This window comes from Microcaecilia unicolor, chromosome 13 (genome assembly GCF_901765095.1).
Source record: "Microcaecilia unicolor chromosome 13, aMicUni1.1, whole genome shotgun sequence".
Classification (NCBI taxonomy): domain Eukaryota; kingdom Metazoa; phylum Chordata; class Amphibia; order Gymnophiona; family Siphonopidae; genus Microcaecilia; species Microcaecilia unicolor.
In genome coordinates, this window is record NC_044043.1 from 25,545,284 (window position 1) to 25,562,869 (window position 17,586).

Consider the following 17,586-nt stretch of genomic DNA (forward strand, 5'->3'; position numbering starts at 1 on the left):
GGTTGTGAATTCAAGTTTAATCTTGTGAACCTTATCATGAAAGTAATCAGCCAGAGTCTGGAGAGAAAGTGAAGGGGGAGTAGGAGGAGAAGGCACTTTGAGGAGAGAGTTTAGCGTGGCAAAGAGACTTCTAGGGTTTGAATCAATAGAGTTAGTCAATTGGATGTAATTTGGCAAGTTGGAGAGCAGATTGGAAGGAGGTCAGCAAGAATTTTAAGTGAATGAAGTCAGCAAGGGCACGAGATTTAAGCCAAAGGCGTTCAGCAGAGCGGGCACAAGAGCGTAGGTAGCGGATAGTAGGGGTCAGCCAAGGTTGGGGTTCGGTACGTTTAACAGGACGAGACATAGGAGGAGCGAGAGTGTCCAGAGCAGATGACAGAATAGTATTATAGGAAGAGACGGCCTCATTGACGGACTTGGTTGACATAGCAGTAGAGAAAAGATTTGAGATACTGGAGGACAGGGTAGAAGGGTTAATAGCCTGTAGATTCCTAAATGTGTTGGTTAGAATAGGACGGGACTGGGGAGGAGGGTGTTGAAGTGTGAAAGTTATAAGATGATGGTCAGATAGGGGGAGAGTTGAGGCAAGGAAATTGGAGGGTGAGCAGTTGGAGAAGAGTACAAGATCAAGACAGTGGCCATTCTGGTGAATAGGGGCGGTGGAGCACAGTTGAAGATTGAAGGAGGATGTTAAGGCAAGGAATTTAGAAGCATAAGAGTCAGAGGGGTCATTAGCATGAAAGTTAAAATCCCCAAGAATGAGGGAAGGAGATGAAGGTTCAAGAAAGAAGGAGAGCCAGGCATCAGTCAGAGAGAAAGGAAGATGGGGATTTAGCAGGGGTCAATAAATGACTTTTACCCGGAGAGGTAGAGGAGCAAATAGACGGATCGAGTGGACTTCAAAGGAAGAAAAGCAGTGAGATTGAGGTGGAAGAATGGGTTGAAATTTACAGGAGGGTGAGAGTAGTAATTCGACACTGCCTCCACGGCCAACCGAGCGAGGAGTATGGTAGAAGAGATAACCTCCATGACATAGGGCCGCAATTGAAGCAGAGTCAGTGTGAAGCCAGGTTTCAGTTAGGGCAAGCAGATGAAGGTTATGAGAGATAAAGAGGTCATGGATGTAGGAGAGTTTGTTGCAGACAGAGCAAGGGCGTTCCATAGAGCACAAGAGAAGGGTAGAGAAGAAGGGGGGTGGAGAGGAATAGAAATAAGATTGTAGGTATCATGGTAAGGCCTACACGAATAGGATGAGGGCTGATGTGGGGGACCAGGATTGGGATTAAGGTCACTAGCGGAGAGCAGGAGAAGGAGTAGGAGAGGTATGACGACAGCGACGAAGGTAAAAAGGTAAAAAGGCGAGGGGTGAATGGAAGGAAGGAAGTGCTGAAGGTTGAGAGCTGTGAAGAAGGGGGTGGAAAAAAGAGATGGTGAAAAGAGGGATAGAGAGATGGTGAATAAAGAGGGAAGACAATGTGCTCCAACGGTGGGAAGTGGTTTCGTAAGGAGAAACAGATTGGGAAGGGATAGTGATAGATATGACTCAAACCAGGCTAAGGCCTGATCTGTGATACCAATTTGATGAAGGCAAGTAAGGTGATGTGATCAACAAGGTCAAATGAGTCTGAAGGATCATGAGGAAAAAAACCCAGAACTCAGCTAGAGTGATCTAGATGGTAAAGGATGAAAGTGGTAATACCTAGTAAGGAAGTTTCTGTGCTGTAGTTCTGTTTGAAATCTGTCTGATTTGGGTGAAGGACAACATTTTCAGTAACTTTAGCCAAAAAAGGTAGATTAGATATAGGGTGGTAGTTAGAGCAAGATGAGAGCTGCCCTCGCAGATCTTTTAACTTGGGGTCAAGCAAAGTTTGCTTTCCAGGTATTAGGGACCTGGGCTTGGGAGAGACTGGTTATCACCATATGATGCATAAAGGGAGCAAATATGGTAATATGATGTTTGAGAATATTCGAAGGAACTGGATCATGAGGGGCTGCTGTTGGTTCATGGACTTCAAAGTACTGAAATGGAGAGGATAGTAGAGGTGGACATACTTGCAGAAGGTTCAGTGATAGGAGTTGAAAGTGAGGTGCAAAATGGAGTCTCACCCAGGGTCTGGGCTGAGGAAGGGGGAGTGGACGGTCTGTGAAAGAAGGGGGAGTTTTAATTTATTTAAGGGTAAAGGATTGAAGGGTTAGGGACTCTAGCAATACAATGGGAGTAATAATCTTTTTGCTTTTGTGATAGATACTTTGTAGAGATATGTCAGATCTTTGTAGGCAGAAAGAAATGAGGGTGTACGATGTCGTAGCCACATTAGTTGCCACGTGTGTTCAGCATGACATAATTGGTGGTTCAGAAGTGCTACGGCAGGTATGCACCATGGGTCACTGAGTTTGAGAGAGTGAGTCTTTGAGATGGGGGTGGGGGGGCAAATGCCTGCTTTATAGTCCATTGTGATAACTTGATCAGGCGTGGGAAATGTAAAAAAAAATCTTGCAAAAAGAGGTTAAGAGAAGAGTTGAGCACTTCGGATGTAAGTTTAGTACGATCACGGTGAAGGAATACATGGGATTTTGATCTTGAAGGACCACTGAGGTTGGAACATGATAGGGTGATCAGGAAATGATCTGTCCAGGGAAGGGGCTGGATAGAGGGGGAGGAAAGATGTAAGGTGGAGTGAGATGATGACAGGATATTATCCAGAGTATGCCCACCTGTAGTTATAGGATTACTTCCTCCTTCATCAGAGTGATGCTCTCCTTTTAAGAGACCTTCCTCCTCCAACATCCCTATAGGCCTCCTCTATGTACCTCTCTGTCTTCTTCAGCTCCTCCAAGTCTCCTACTGTAGCCTCAAGAGACTGGACTCGATCTCTGAGAGCTAGGAGATCTTTGAATCAAGCACACACCTGTAACCTCTCACCAGCTGGGAGATAATCATACATGTGACACTCAATGCAAAAGACTGGATAACATCCCTCTCGCTGGGCCTTAAGATTATATGGTATATTGTATGATTTATTTAGTGTTTCCTTCTGAGAAATTAATTAAATGTAATTAAACTCTGCAAACCTCCCCTCTTGTTATCCCCTAATTAGAATAATTGACTTTAAGTTAAGAATATAAATGAAAAGATGTGCTGGGGTGGACAGATGTTGGAGAGCATGGGTGGGTATGAAGACTGAATAGGCCCTGCTGTGCCTTCTAGAGGCTATTAATGTTGTAGGCAGTGACAGAAAGTTAAAGTTTTAAAACTATGGGGAAAAGGGTATAAAGACTAGTTAAAGTTTGCTTTTTTAAAATTCTATCTTTATCAATAAACCTACTTAAACCCCAATCTTTAAATCACCAAAGCATAGAAAATAATATTCACTTACCCAGAGAAATGTCCTCTTCTCTCAAACCTTCTCAGACTTGTAGCAGTGTGAGCAAGGGCAGGCCTAGAGCCTTGATAAACAAACCCACACAGATGTTTAAATGTGAAATAAAACAATTTATGTGCAGGGAAATGGACAACCTGTTCCTTTCACAGGTCAGGAGAAAATAAACAAAAAAATCAGTCCCTGTATTTATAAAGATAACTCTTGTGGCCTGCTTGTGCAGGGCTGTGGTGTGCAGTACTCTGGTTCTGAAAGGCAGCACAAAAGCTTGTCTTTGGCCTGGAGTTCCTGAAGAAAAGTTCTGTCTTTCAAAATTCAGCACAATCAGGCTTGGCCTGAGTTCCAAATTAGTTTCAGCAAGGTTCCAACTTGAACTACCTGAGTGTCGTGCCACAAGGTTCATTTCTTAGGCCAGTTCTTTTAAACATTTTTTTGTAATCATTTTCAGACCTGCCAAGTCTCCCACATTCAGCGGGTCATCTCCCGCCAAAGTGGTAAATTCTCCCGCTGAGACACCGTTGGCAGCTCCCCCTTCCACCTGATATTTATTTCCTGGCCACTGCTGCTTCTCCTGTTCAGCAGCAGTGGCTGCGACCAAAAAAAAAAATTTTAAAAAGCAAGCGCGGGGCCACAGCAGTCTTCAAGCATGGGCTTGTCGGGTCTGCAGCTGCTCCTCTCTCTGCCCCTGGAGGAGCAGGAAGTTGACATTGACTTCCTGCTCCGCTCCAGGAACAGAGAGAGGATGGCTGCAGAGCCGAGAGCCCATGCCTCTGAAGGCTGCGGCGGCCCCACGCTTGCTTTTTTTTATTTTTTGTTTGTTAGCTTTTTGTTGTTGTTGTTTTTTGTCGCAGAGCCGCTGCTGCTCAATAGGAGAAGCAGCAGTGGCCAGGAAACGAATATCGGTGGAAGGGGGAGCAGGAGGTAGAATGGAGAGAGTTCAGAAGATGGGGGGAGAGAAGGAGGGAACATTGAGAGGGGCTGGAGAAGAGAGAAGCTGCTGAAGATAAGGATGGGGAGAAAGGGGAGGGAGATCCTGGCTGAGAGCAGAAAGAGGGAAGAATCTGGAAGGAAGGGTAGGGAGAGAAAAAAGGAGAGACATTGAAGGATGAGGAGAGAGAGGGGAAACATGATGAATGGAAAAGATAGACACTGGATGGAAAGAAGGGGGATAGAGAGAGAGACACTGGATGGATGGAAGGATCGGTAGAGGGGGGTAGATGGATGGAAGGATAAGGAGAGAAAGAGGGAAGACAGATGGAAGGATGGGGAGAGAAAGATGCTGGATGGAAGGATAGGGAGAGAGAGAGAGTGAAAACAAATGGAAGGATGGGGAGAGAAAGATGCTAGATGAAAGGATGGGGAGAGAAAGAGGGAAGATGCCTGGCTAGAAGGATAGAGAAGAGAGAGGGAGATGTATGCAAGGATGCAGAGGAAAAGGGGATGAGACTGGAAGGTATGTGGAGAGAGAGAGGGGACACTGAGCAGAAAAGGGGAGAAAGATAGACACTGGATAGAAGGAGGGGGAGAGAGAGATGGAAGGATCAGGAGAGAGGGTGGATGGGGAGAGAAAGGGAAAGACGCTGGGTGGAAGGGTAGGGAGAACAAGAGAGGAGACACTGGATGGAAAGGTATGCAGAAAGAAAGAGGTGAAGACACTGGAATGATGGGTGAGAGAAAGAGGGGGAGCTGCTGGATGGCAAGGGGAAAGGACAGAGTATGTGAAAGACTGGAGAATAAGAGGAAAGGGCATGGGGCGAACAAGGGTGAGGAAAAGATGAAAAGCCATAGGTAGATGAAGTAAAAAGAAGGAAAGTAAAGAATGGATAGTAAGAATGAATTCAATCTGGACAGAGAGAGAGGCAGAAAAATATTGAAGAAAAAGAAAAAGGAGAGAAAAATTACAAATGGACAGGAAACCCTGGCAAGAGAGAAGAGAAGATGAAGGAAAGCAGAATCAAGAGATGGGGAGCAACTTAATTAGAAAAAGTAAATGGCCAGACAACAAGGTAAAGAAAATAATTTTATTTTTAGTTTAGGACAAAGTAATGTGATAGCTGTATTAATAAAGTTTAATAAATGCAAATAAAACACAAAATAGAAAATAAAGACACTTGATTGCATAGGGAGAGGAATGGCCAGTAGGAAAAAGGAAGTGATAATGCCCCTGTATAAGATTCTGCTGAGACCTCATTTAGAATATTGTGTACAGTTCTGGAGACCACACTTTCAAAAAGAGATAATAGGATGGAGTCGGTCCACAAGCCGGCTACTAAAATGGTCAGTGGATTTAGTCAAGGGAAGTCTTGCCTCACCAATCTACTACATTTCTTGGAAGGGGTGAATAGACATGTGGATAAAGGTGAGCCAGTCGATATTGTGTATCTGGATTTTCAAAAGGTATTTGACAAAGTACCTCATGAAAATCATGGGATAGGAGGTAATGTCCTATTGTGGATTAAAAACTGGCTAAAAGATATAAAACAGAGAGTAGGGTTAATGGTCCATATTCTCAATGGGTTCCCCAGGGGTCTGTGCTGGGACTGCTGCTTTTTATCGTATTTATAAATGATCTAGAGATGGGTGTAACTAATGAGGTAATTAAATTTGCTGATGACTCAAAGTTATTCAAAGTTGTTGAAGTACAAGTGGATTTGAAAAATGGCAAGAGGACCTTATGAGACTGGGCATCCAAATGGCAGATGATGTTTAAATGTGAACAAGTGTAAAGTGATGCATGTGGGAAAGAGAGGCCCAAACCATAGCTACATGGTCCAGGGTCCCACATTAGGAGTCACCGTCCAGGAAAAGGATCTAGGTGTCATCGATGATACGTTGAAACCCTTGCTCATTGTGCTGTGGTGGCTAAGAAAGCAAATAGAACATTAGGAATTATTAGGAAAGGAATGGAAAACAAAAATGAGAACGCTATATTACCTTTGTATCTCTTCATGGTGTGACCGCACCTCAAGTACTGTGTGCAATTCTGGTCACTGCATCTCAAAAAAGATATAGCGGATTTAGAAAAAGTACCGAGAAGGGTGAAGAAAAGGGGATGGGATTTATTTTATTTATTTATTTGTAGCATTTGTATCCCACATTTTCCCACCAATTTGCAGGCTCAATGTGGCTTACATTTGCCATAGTGGCGATTGCCATTTCCGGTCAGTAGAATTTCCCTAAGAGGAAAGGCTAAAGCAGCTAGGGCTATTTAGCTTGGAGAAGACGGCTGAGAGGAGATATGGTAGAGGTCTATAAAATACTGAATGGAGTGGAACGGGTAGACGAGAATTGCTTGTTTACTCTTTCCAAAACATAGTAGGACTAGGGGGCACATATTGAAGCTTCTAAGTAGTAAATTTGAAACACATCAGAGAAAATATTTCTTCACTCAATGTATAATTAAAGTCTGGAATTGTTGACAGAAAATGTGGTAAAAGCAGTTAGCTTAGCTGGGTTTAAAAAATGTTTGAATAATTTCCCAAACGAGAAGTCCATAAGCCATTATTAAGTTGGACTTGGGGAAAATCCACTTCCTATTTCTAAGGTAAGCAGCCTGAAATCTGTTCTGCTGTTCTGGGATCTTGCCGGGTACTTGTGATCTGGATTGGGCACTGTTGGAAACAGGATGCTGGGTTTAATGGTTTAAGTAGGATACAAAATGTATCTATTTGTTTAGGACTGCATATTCAGCGGTCCTACTTAAATATATAATATAGCTGAAAATCTACTTATAATTAAGTGGTTAAGTCCTTCATTTATCTTTATATGAAGACCATCCTGCTGAATATCAAACTCCTAGTCCCTTGGTCTTTACTACCAGTCTTTGAGGACTGCCAGAGTCAGATTTTCCCTAATGAATATTCACATGACAGATTTGCATGCCTATTTCCATTGTATGCAAACCATTCTCATTTATATTCAATAGGGGGTATCCTGAAAACATGTCATGTTGGTGGCCCTCATTAGCTTCCTGTCCCTTAATGACTAGGATCTTGACCTTCACTTCCAGTCTTTAAGACATGGCTTGGCCCCTTTGTCCATCTTTGTCCCACCTTCTCCCCTTTCCCTCCCAGGATAATGACAGCACTGTTGTCTTCAGGTATGCTTGCCAATGCTTTTCCATTTTTTTTAACATGCTTCATTTTTGCATGTGGCCAAATTTGCAAGTGTTAACATGTGCATATACATACATGTGTATCAGTGTGTACTCCTCTTTGTATAGGCACACACAGAGCATACATATATGTATATCAGAGACAACCAGACCAATGAACATGCTGTTCACTCTAATTCTTCAAGAATCTTTTTTGCCTTTCATCTGAATTCTGAGGTTCCTGTGGGGTTCTGCCTTTTGTTTCTCAGACTGCTTTGGGGTGGTCCATTTAAAATGATTAAGCAAAGATGACCCTTTAGATTTGCTGCTGAATGGGTTTAATTTTGTCATTTAAAACAATAGAGAAACTGCAATAATGTACACTCGGTCATTCAGCTCCCTACATGAAGAAATTAAGGTGAAGAGCATTTCCATTTGCTTTCCCTTTGCTGGATCTTCAAGGGCTTTGAATAAGCATGTACCTTTACTGAGTGATTTCATTTTGTAGTATAATTCCAGATGCCCCACCGTGAAAATGCTTTTGCTGCATTACTGGCTGGATCTGTGTTGGCTGTATGCAAATAAATAGGTAGAGATTTTTTTAAATATGTTGACATGGCATTGCATGACTCATTTTCAAATATCTCCTCTCCAATTTACCTCCCAGCGTAAATTTTGACAGCCTGTCTCGAGGTGATTATCTTTTTATTTGACTTGTATGTTAACGAATCCCACAAAATTTCACACCTGCCTTAATTTATTTCATGGGAGGAGCTGAAAGGCCAGTGGGTGACATGCTTTAAATAAGAAGTTATGTCAATATATGGCTATAACTCCAAAATTTCCAATCTATAGTGACCTAAAGAAGTGATTTTTATTTTGAATTTCACTTTTAAATAAGAAAAAAAAATCTTGTAAGAAAACGCATTTTCCTTCTGTTCATTAGATTAAAAAAAAAAAAAACCATTGGGCCCAACACGGAAAGCCATTTATCTGTAAAATGGCGGCTGTTAGCCAGATAAATGTCATAGGCCTATCTCCTGATATTCACTGGTACATTATAGACTGCCTCTACACTCTTCAGATAGTTCCCACTGGTACAAGGGGTGGATTGAAGGTAGAGCCAAAAGTAATCCAGTTACAGTGATATTCAGTCCTAAGTTTGTTCTAACTTTATCCTGATAGAGGCACTGGTCACTGTTAATGCAAAAGGTCAACACCAATCAGTATCTAGATACTAGCGGTCTACCCTTCCACTTGGTGGACTTAACATCTGCCTAAGGCAGCAGTGTTTGGAGCATCATAGCAGTGCGCAGCATTTTATATACAGGAAGTAGGACTCAGCAGTGCTTAAGTGCAGGCCTGTACTGAAAAGCCTGCTAATGTGCTGAGCTTCCCTTAGCTGCTGCCTTGTGTTTCTAGTAGGGCAGAGGTAACCCAGAATTAAAAGAAAAAGGAAAGAGATAATGGAAATGAAGGGGAGGGAAGGAGAAGGGGAGATTTTGGCCATCTGTCGGGGGGGGGGGGGGGGATAGCATCTACAAAGAGACCCGCCACAGCTGTGTTTCAGCACACTCTGATCCTGCTTCAGGGCTCATAAGCAATCTCACTCAAATGCAGAATTACTTGCAGGAGTGAACAGAAGCAAAAACAAGATCCGGTGTATACACTGTTGTACAGCCATACTCAGTTCCAACAAGAAAGAGAGAAGGGGAAATGCATATCTTGGAGGGGCTGCCTGAAGAGAGTCCTTTCTTCATCCTTACAGTGTGTTAGTCTCTCCCTCTCTCAGAATTTTAATTTTGACTATTTACCACTTTAATACAGTTAAAATCCTTTATTCCTTATCGTCCATACTAGACCAGTCCAGAACAAGTGGGTGTTTTTTCTGTGAACCTGCGGATGGAGACAGAAAAACAAAATAGTTACAAGTGATTCGCCCCTTAAGAGTATCACGCAGCCTTGGAGCTTTCCTAAATACTCTACTTATCACAAATTAACTCCATCCAAATTACAGCTGTTTCTGTAAAGTAAACCATTATCACAGTAAATCCCCAGCCTTCTGCTTGGTATCAGGTGCCTTCCTGCTTTTTTAACATATCCACTAGTTGTTACTCTCTATATTCACAAAGGATATCAATTTACCTTCTCTCTCCCTTAAACTTGTTCATCAAGCTTCTGGCACTGTTAACGGTATCAGTGTTGGAAGGATAATCAAGAAATCATTGTCAATCAGGTTATACCCATTGATTATGATCTGTTTTATTCTGGGTCTCTCCTTTGCAAGATTAATCCATTGAATTAGGTCTACAACCAACTAGTACATCAGGGAATAACAATCCTGTACCCTGAAGGAAAAAGCTAAATCACTGAATTCCAAATAGGTAAGGAAGTACATTGAATTCCACCCACAGAGTAAATCTGAACAGGTTCTCAGATCTTACACTAAAACTACACAAAAACTACCTGCTCCCTATATTCCACAGAATAGGTGTAGGAGAAAAATATAGGGTTGGTAGCTTGACAGGCCATTTATTTTATTTTCACAAGTACAACAACCCCTACACTTGGAACTAGGGTAAAGAAACAAAGAGCCCCGAAAGCTACTGCTTTCATTACAGCTTCTGCCTCTGTCCAGACCAAATCCTTGGACCATGACAACATTCTGGTTTCGTGTGATAAATGTAGATACATTGAATCCATCGTGAAAGAAGTACAAGAGCTAAGAGAAGAAGTGGCAAGACTAAGAAATATCTGGACAACCGGAAATTTGTCACGGAGATACAAGTCAAAACATTGGGGGACTTCCAGCAAAGGGGAGAGAAGATCTTGGGCAGACAGAGCACAGCTGGAAGCAGGTCACCAGGTCCTACAAGATCAGCCCTCCAACTCCATCTTCTGTTGAACTAAAAAATCAGTTCACAGCCCTGGAGCTAGAAACATCTAAAAAACAGGAGGAAACAGCGACCAAAAATGCCAACACCGCTGGACAAGTGGCCAAAAAGAAGGGTAAGGTAGTGGTGGTTGGAGATTCACTTCTGAAGGGTAGTGAAGCGCCCATCTGCCGACCGGACATGTTGTCCAGGGAGGTGTGCTGTCTGCATGGTGCCAACATTCATGATATTGTGGAAAGATTGCCTAGACTCATCAAGCCTGCTGACCACTCTCCTATGCAACTCATCCATGTTGGCACAAATGATACTGCTAAATATCCTACTGAACATATCATATGAGACTTCATGGCTTTGGGTCAGAGGGTGAAGCATCTAGGTACGCAGGCGGTGTTCTCATCTATCCTCCCTGTCGAAGGTAAAGGCCGAATGAGAGCAGCTCACATCTTGGAGATAAATATGTGGTTGGTGCCGATGAGAGTGCTTTGGTTTCTTAGACCATGGAATGATTTTCCAAGAGCTACTGAGCAGTGATGATGTCCATCTGTCAAGGAAAGGACAGAGTGTCTTCAGCAACAGACTAGCTAAAGTACTAAAGAGCGCTTTAAACTAAAATTGTTGGGCATGGGTAAAGAAGGCCACAAAGCCATAATTAACCCCAAGGAAGGTAGGATATTAAAGTCAACTAACCTATGTTAGAAAATTACATAAAAGTAAGAGGAAAAGAAGGCCTTAGAAACTGGAGTGGTCCTGGAGAACTGGAGAAGGGCGAATTTGGTTCCTTTGCACAAGAATGGAAGTAAGGAGGAAGTTGGGAATTACAGACCTGTCAGTCTGACCTCGGTGGTGAGTAAAGCTAATGGAACGCTACTAAAGTGGAGGATTGTGAGATTTCTCGAACTGAATGGGATGCAGGACCTGAGGCAGCATGGCTTCACTAGTGGCAGGTCATGTCAGACAAATCTGACTGACTTCTTCGACTGGGTGACTAAACAGTTGGATGTGGGAGGGGCGCTTGATGTGGTATACTTGGATTTCAGCAAAGCCTTAGACACAGTTCCGCACAGGCAACTGATAATAAATTGAGTGCTCTTGGTATGGGGAAAGGGAAATGGACTTGATATACCGCCTTTCTGAGGTTTTTTGCAACTACATTCAAAGCGGTTTACATATATTCAGGTACTTATTTTGTACCAGGAGCAATGGAGGGTTAAGTGACTTGCCCAGAGTCACAAGGAGCTGCAGTGGGAATTGAACTCAGTTCCCCAGGATCAAAGTCCACTGCACTAACCACTAGGCTACTCCTCCACACAATTGGGACCAATTGGATTAAAAATTGGTTGAATGGAAGGAGACAGAGGGTAGTGATAAATGGAGCTTGCTCTGAAGAAAAGGATGTTTGTCAGTGGAGTAGCACAGGGATCGGTCCTTGGACCGGCTCTTTGTAATGTCTTTGAGTGATATTGCGGAAGGGCTGTCTGGTAAGGTTTGTCTCTTTGCAGATGATATCAAACTCTGCAATAGGGTGGACACCCTGTAGGGTGTGAATGACATGAGGAAGGACCTAGTGAATCTGGAGGAATGGACCGATATTTGGCAACTGAGATTTAATCCCAAAAATGCAGGGTCATGCATTTGGGTCGCAAGAATCCAAGGGAACGGAAAGCACGGGGTACAAATGTAACAAAATAAATAATATAGGGAGTGAAGTGCTTCAGTGTACGAAGGAAGAGCAGGATTTGGGGGTGATTGTGTCTGATGACCTTAAAGCTTCCAAACAGGTAGAAAAAGCAATGATCAAAGCCAGAAGGATGCTTGGGTGCATAAAAAGGGATGACCAGCAGGAAAACGAAGTGTCTGAGCAGAGCACATTTCTCACTACATCCAACTGTTTATTTTTCTGTTTTGCATTAGACCTCTTCTTGCTTCAACCTAAGGAGACATTTGCAGCTTACTTCTAGTGCTTTCCACTGAATTCATCAAGCATATCTCCATGCTTCACGGTGCTATGCGGTACTGTTCCTCATTAATTCTTGAGACCTTTCTTTCCATACCTGTCGATGATAGTGGTGTACTCCATAGTTTTGTTTCTGATTAGTTCTTAGTTCTCCCAGAACTATTCTGTTTTCTCTTCAGAATTTTGTCCCACCATTCTTGGGACACTGCTTCTTTCTGGACTGGTCTTATATGGATGCTAAGGAAAGAAAAATTATGTTTTTACCTGGTAATTTTCTTGCCTTTAGATTTTAGTTCTTTTTTGACAGATTCCTTTGATTCCGTATTCTGGCTTCTCTAATGAACATTATTTCATGCATCTCCTGCCTCAATGAAATACCTGTATGTCGGTAGAGTATATACTTTCTTTATTGATGAAGTTATTGGCTGAATAAGACATGATTTTATAAGCTTTCAATATTGACCAAGTGCAGAACATTCCATGGCTGCATGATATTCATGATACTCTGTCTTCATCCTCTGGACTGGTCAGGTAGGACTAAAGGAAATAAAAATATCAGGTAAGATCATTTTTTTAAATTTTGAAAGTAACCCTGCACCAGCAAATCAGAGTCCCTCAGAAAGGGGACACTTCTTTGACAGACAGTGGATGTGTTTTGTATCTCTCTGCTTTTCCCCTTGAAACCTTTGCATTGTTGGTTGACTTGTGTGAACCTTTTGTAGCAGCAGCCACCTTCCCTCCCTTCTTTTCCAAACAAATGCACACCTAGTACACCTGGTACTGTAGATCTGGGATCCTGACCTAGGCCAGTACAGGGCAATAAATTCTTAATGTTATGAGCTCTGTGATGTTGGTCCAGGTTGTCCTTCTGGAGACTGTGAAGCTGAATAATCAAAATGTTCCCTTGGCACAGAATGGGAGAAAAACTTAGATTAAATCAGCGCCTTTAGAGAGTGATTTTATAACAGGGTGTCTATGTTCCGTAAACATTTTTAAATGGCTATTTTGTGCTTTTTTTGTGTGTGTCTCTCTTGAAACATATCACAGCTGTGATGGCCTAAGCTGGGCAGCGGTATTCCACAGCTTAAACTGGACAGTCTGTCTGCTTGATGAATGGTTTAGTACAGAGGTTTCTAACCCGGTTCTCAGAATAATTCCTAGTGATGCACAAATGTTCTAGCATAAAGGTGAAACTTGCTGTGCGCCTAGTTTAGGTGGCAGAAATGCCTGTTCTATTAATTTGCATATGGAATTGGCCTGTAATAGCGAAAAGTATGTGCTGTGTTTTGATGGTATGTACTTTGCAGTGAGTGTGCGCATGGGCAGAGTTTGGATTGAACCCACAAATAACACATGATGGTATTCTATAATCTACACATTATGGCTAACAGCCAGGTGCAGACATTTACACCATCTCTAGGGATGGTATAAGTGAAAGTACCATAAATATAAGTACATTTTCTGCCACATGCACTAGGTGCCCCTTATAGAATTACCCTCTTTGTGCATATGTCATAGCTTTGCCCACACACTACTCCCAGGAATGCCTACACTTGGAATGTGTTAAACGATGCATGATCATGTCTGCACACGTATTTGTACATATGTGCCATTTTAGTACTTGTTTATATATAGGAAGTACTTTACGAAATTACCCCGTATGTGTATATTCAATGTACAAAAATAATGTTGAATTTGAAAAGTGATTAAAGTGCACTGCGTGTCGTAGTGCTGTCTGAGAATCATAGTTTATACTGTTACCTCTACCCCAGTGACAAAACTAACACATCTCTGTCTTCCCTTGAGCAAGAATAAGTCTTGCATTGCGTAATGTAATGTAATCACAAGCATCTTTTCTTTTCTTTTTGGAAGGTACAGGTGACAGGATAGACACACATGGCCTCAGCACTAGTCTCTTGCCATGGCAGCTGACCGAATACTGTAGCCAGGGTTCCTCGTGCCTTTCCTGTTCATCCGGCAGCTCCCCATATGATATACCTAGCTGCTGCAGCTGTATACACGACAGGTAAAGCTGCTCCTCCTGAGTTACAAAGATGTGGGGGTTGGGGAAGATAGTGTGTATACAGCTTTAGAGAGATAAACACAAATAAGTAAATGAATGTTTTTTATTATTCTCACAATAAATCCACTCTGTAATTATATCACTGGAAAATCATTAGGTTATTAGCTGTACTCATATAATGAATTCTCTCAATCTGCCACCTTGTTACAGCCAGAGAACACCAAACTGTATTCTCTGAGAAGAAAACAAAAACCCTTTCCCTTTCCTCTGATTAACTGTTCCAGTTACCTTCTAAGTACACACCCCTCCCAGTTCTCTTAGATGATAAATTCTAGCCTGCTTGTGGTATTCAAATCAACCTCTGAAATTTTGCTGAAAAACATATACCGTGTGTTTTCAAAGTCCAGGAGGAGGAGGAGGGGAAAAGGGGAGGAAAAAACATCAGTGGCTCATTCTTCTCAGTTGCTGTTGGGAAATTCAAGCTGAACTGCATTCACTTCAGATAAGGTGCTGCCTGTCATTCCCTAGACCTTCGGCCTTTTCTTAGCCACATACATAAGTACATAAATATTGCCATACTGGGACAGACCGAAGGTCCATCAAGACCAGCATCCTGTTTCCAACAGTGGCCAAACCAGGTTACAAGTACCTGGCAAGATACCAAAACAGTACAATGCATTTTATGCTGCTTATCCTAGAAATAAGCAGTGGATTTTCCCCAAATTCATTTTAATAATGGTCTATGGACTTTTCCTTTAGGAAGCCATCCAAACTTTTTTAAAACCCCGCTAAGCTAACTGTTGTTACTACATTCTCTGGCAACAAATTCCAGGGTTTATTTACACGTTGAGTGAAGAAATATTTTCTCCGATTCATTTTAAATTTACTACTTTGTAGCTTCATTTCATGCCCCTGGTCCTAGTACTTTTAGAAAGAGTAAACACTTATGATTCAAATCTACCTGTTCCATTCCCCTCAGCCATCTCTTCTCCAAGCTGAAGAGCCCTAACCGCTTTAACCTTTCCTCATAGGAACGTTGTCTCAACAACTTTATCATTTTTGTCACCATTCTCTCTGTACCTTTTCTAATTCCACTATATCTTTTTTGAGATGCGGCGACCAATTGAACACAATATTCAAGGTGCAGTCACACCATGGAGCGATGCAAAGGCATTATATTGTCCTCATTTTTGTTTTCCATTCCTTTCCTAATAATACCTAACATTACTTTGCTTTCTTAGCCGCCGCAGCACACCGAGCAGAGGGTTTCAACATATCATCAACAATGACACCTAGATCCCTTTCTTGGTCTGTGACTCCTAACGTGGAACCTTGCATGACGTAGCTATAATTCGAGACACAAATGATGGGATTTCAGCGGGCCGAACCGTATAATCGAAACATGCATCACTTTGCACTTGCTCACATTAAACGTCATCTGCCATTTAGACCCCAGTCTCGTAAGGTCCTCTTGTAATTTTTCACAATCCTCCCACAATTTAACGACTTTTGAATAACTTTGTGTCGTCACAAATTTAATTACCTCATTAGTTACTCCCATCTCTAGGTCATTTATAAATATGTTAAAAAGCAGTGGTCCCAGCACAGACCCCTGGTGAACCCTCCATTGAGAATACTGACCAGTTAACCTTACTCTCTGTTTTCTATTTTTTAACCAGTTTTAATCCACAATAGAACACTACCTTCTCTAACACTACCTTCTCCAATTTCCTCTGGAGCCTTTCATGAGGTACTTTGGTCAAAACGCCTTCTGAAAATCCAGATACACAATATTAACCTGCTCACCTTTATCCACAGTTTGTTCACACCCTTCAAAGAAATGTAGTAGATCGGTGAGGCAAGATTTCCCTTCACTAAATATATGTTGACTTTCCAGCTTATTTTCGAAAGAGACGGACGCCCATCTTCCGACAGAAATCGGGAGATGGACGTCCGTCCGTCTCAAAAACAGGTATAATCGAAAGCTGAATTTGGACGGCCCCAACTGCTTTCCGTCACGGGGACGGGCGAAATTCTCGGGGGCGTGGCCGAACGGTAGCGAAGGCGGGACAGGGGCGTTCTGGGGCGTGGTTAACAGATGGACCTCTGCGCCTGATAATGGAAAGAAGCAAGACGTCCCCGACAAGCATTTAGTCCACACAAAGTTGGTCCTGTTTTTTTCACGACCAAGCTTCCAAAAAGTGCCCAAACTGACCAGATGACCACCGGAGGGAATCGGGGATGATCTCCCCTGTCTCCCCCAGTGGTCACTAACCCCCCCTCCCACCCTAAAAAACAAACTGTTTAAATATTTTTTCCAGCCTCTATGTCAGCCTCAAATACCATACCTAGCTCCATGACAGCAGTATGCAGGTCCCCCGAGCAATTTTAGTTTAGTTGGTGCTGCGTGGGACCCATGCAGAGAGCAAAAATCAGAAGAAAAAAAAACATGCAAGTGCAGTCAGGGACCTCCAAATTAAAACAATAGTAATAGTGGGATTTGAACCAGCCACCTTCTGATTACAAGACCTGTGCTCTAACCACTGCACCACTTATTCAGTTGCTCAGACATTCCTTCCCTTTCCATTAAGTCCCGCCAGGTTTCTGTCAGCCAATCACAGCTCATTACCTGACATCGGTGTCAGCTAAACGAGCTGTGAATGGCTGACAGAAACTTGGAGGGACTTAATGGAAAGGGAAGGACAGGGCCGTGCCTAGGGTCTCTGGCGCCCCCCTGCAGACTATCAGTTGGCGGCGGCGCCCCCCCCCCCCCCCCCCCCCCCCCCCCCCCGTGAAAATGATCGCTCACCACTTGCCACACTGACAGGAATTGTCAGCAATATTCTTAGAAACAAATTGCTATACATTGCAAAATAAGATAGCAGATGTAAATTCTCAAAGTGGACATATTCCAAACACTAAAATGAAAATAAAATGATTTTTTTCTACCTTTGTTGTCTGGTGACTTTCATTTTCTGATCATGCTGGCCCAGTATCTGATTCTGCTGCTATCTGTCCTCTTAACTCCGTTTCCAGGGCTTCCTTTCCATTTATTTCTTTCCTTTCCTCCTTTCTTCTTCATTTCTGGTCCTCAGTTTCTGCCTATTTTCTTCATCCATGTGCAGTTTTTCTCCTCTCTTCCTTTTCCCTCATTTCATCTCCTTCATCTCTCTTCCCTCCCCTCTATGTCCAGCAATTTCTCCTCTCTCCCTGAGCCCTGCCCTCCCATCCATGCTCCTCTG

At 42.7% G+C, this 17,586-nt stretch overlaps 1 protein-coding gene across 4 annotated transcripts in view; it reads left to right on the top strand.

Moving 5' to 3' along the window:
* Window positions 1-17,586, top strand: part of SGSM2 (small G protein signaling modulator 2) — a 551,979-nt gene that overhangs the window by 332,748 nt on the left and 201,645 nt on the right. For all 4 annotated transcript variants that reach the window (XM_030185728.1, XM_030185727.1, XM_030185730.1 and 1 more), the window contains one exon: window positions 14,194-14,347. In XM_030185728.1, coding sequence (XP_030041588.1) covers window positions 14,194-14,347 — 154 coding nt within the window. The remainder of the gene's footprint in view (window positions 1-14,193; window positions 14,348-17,586) is intronic.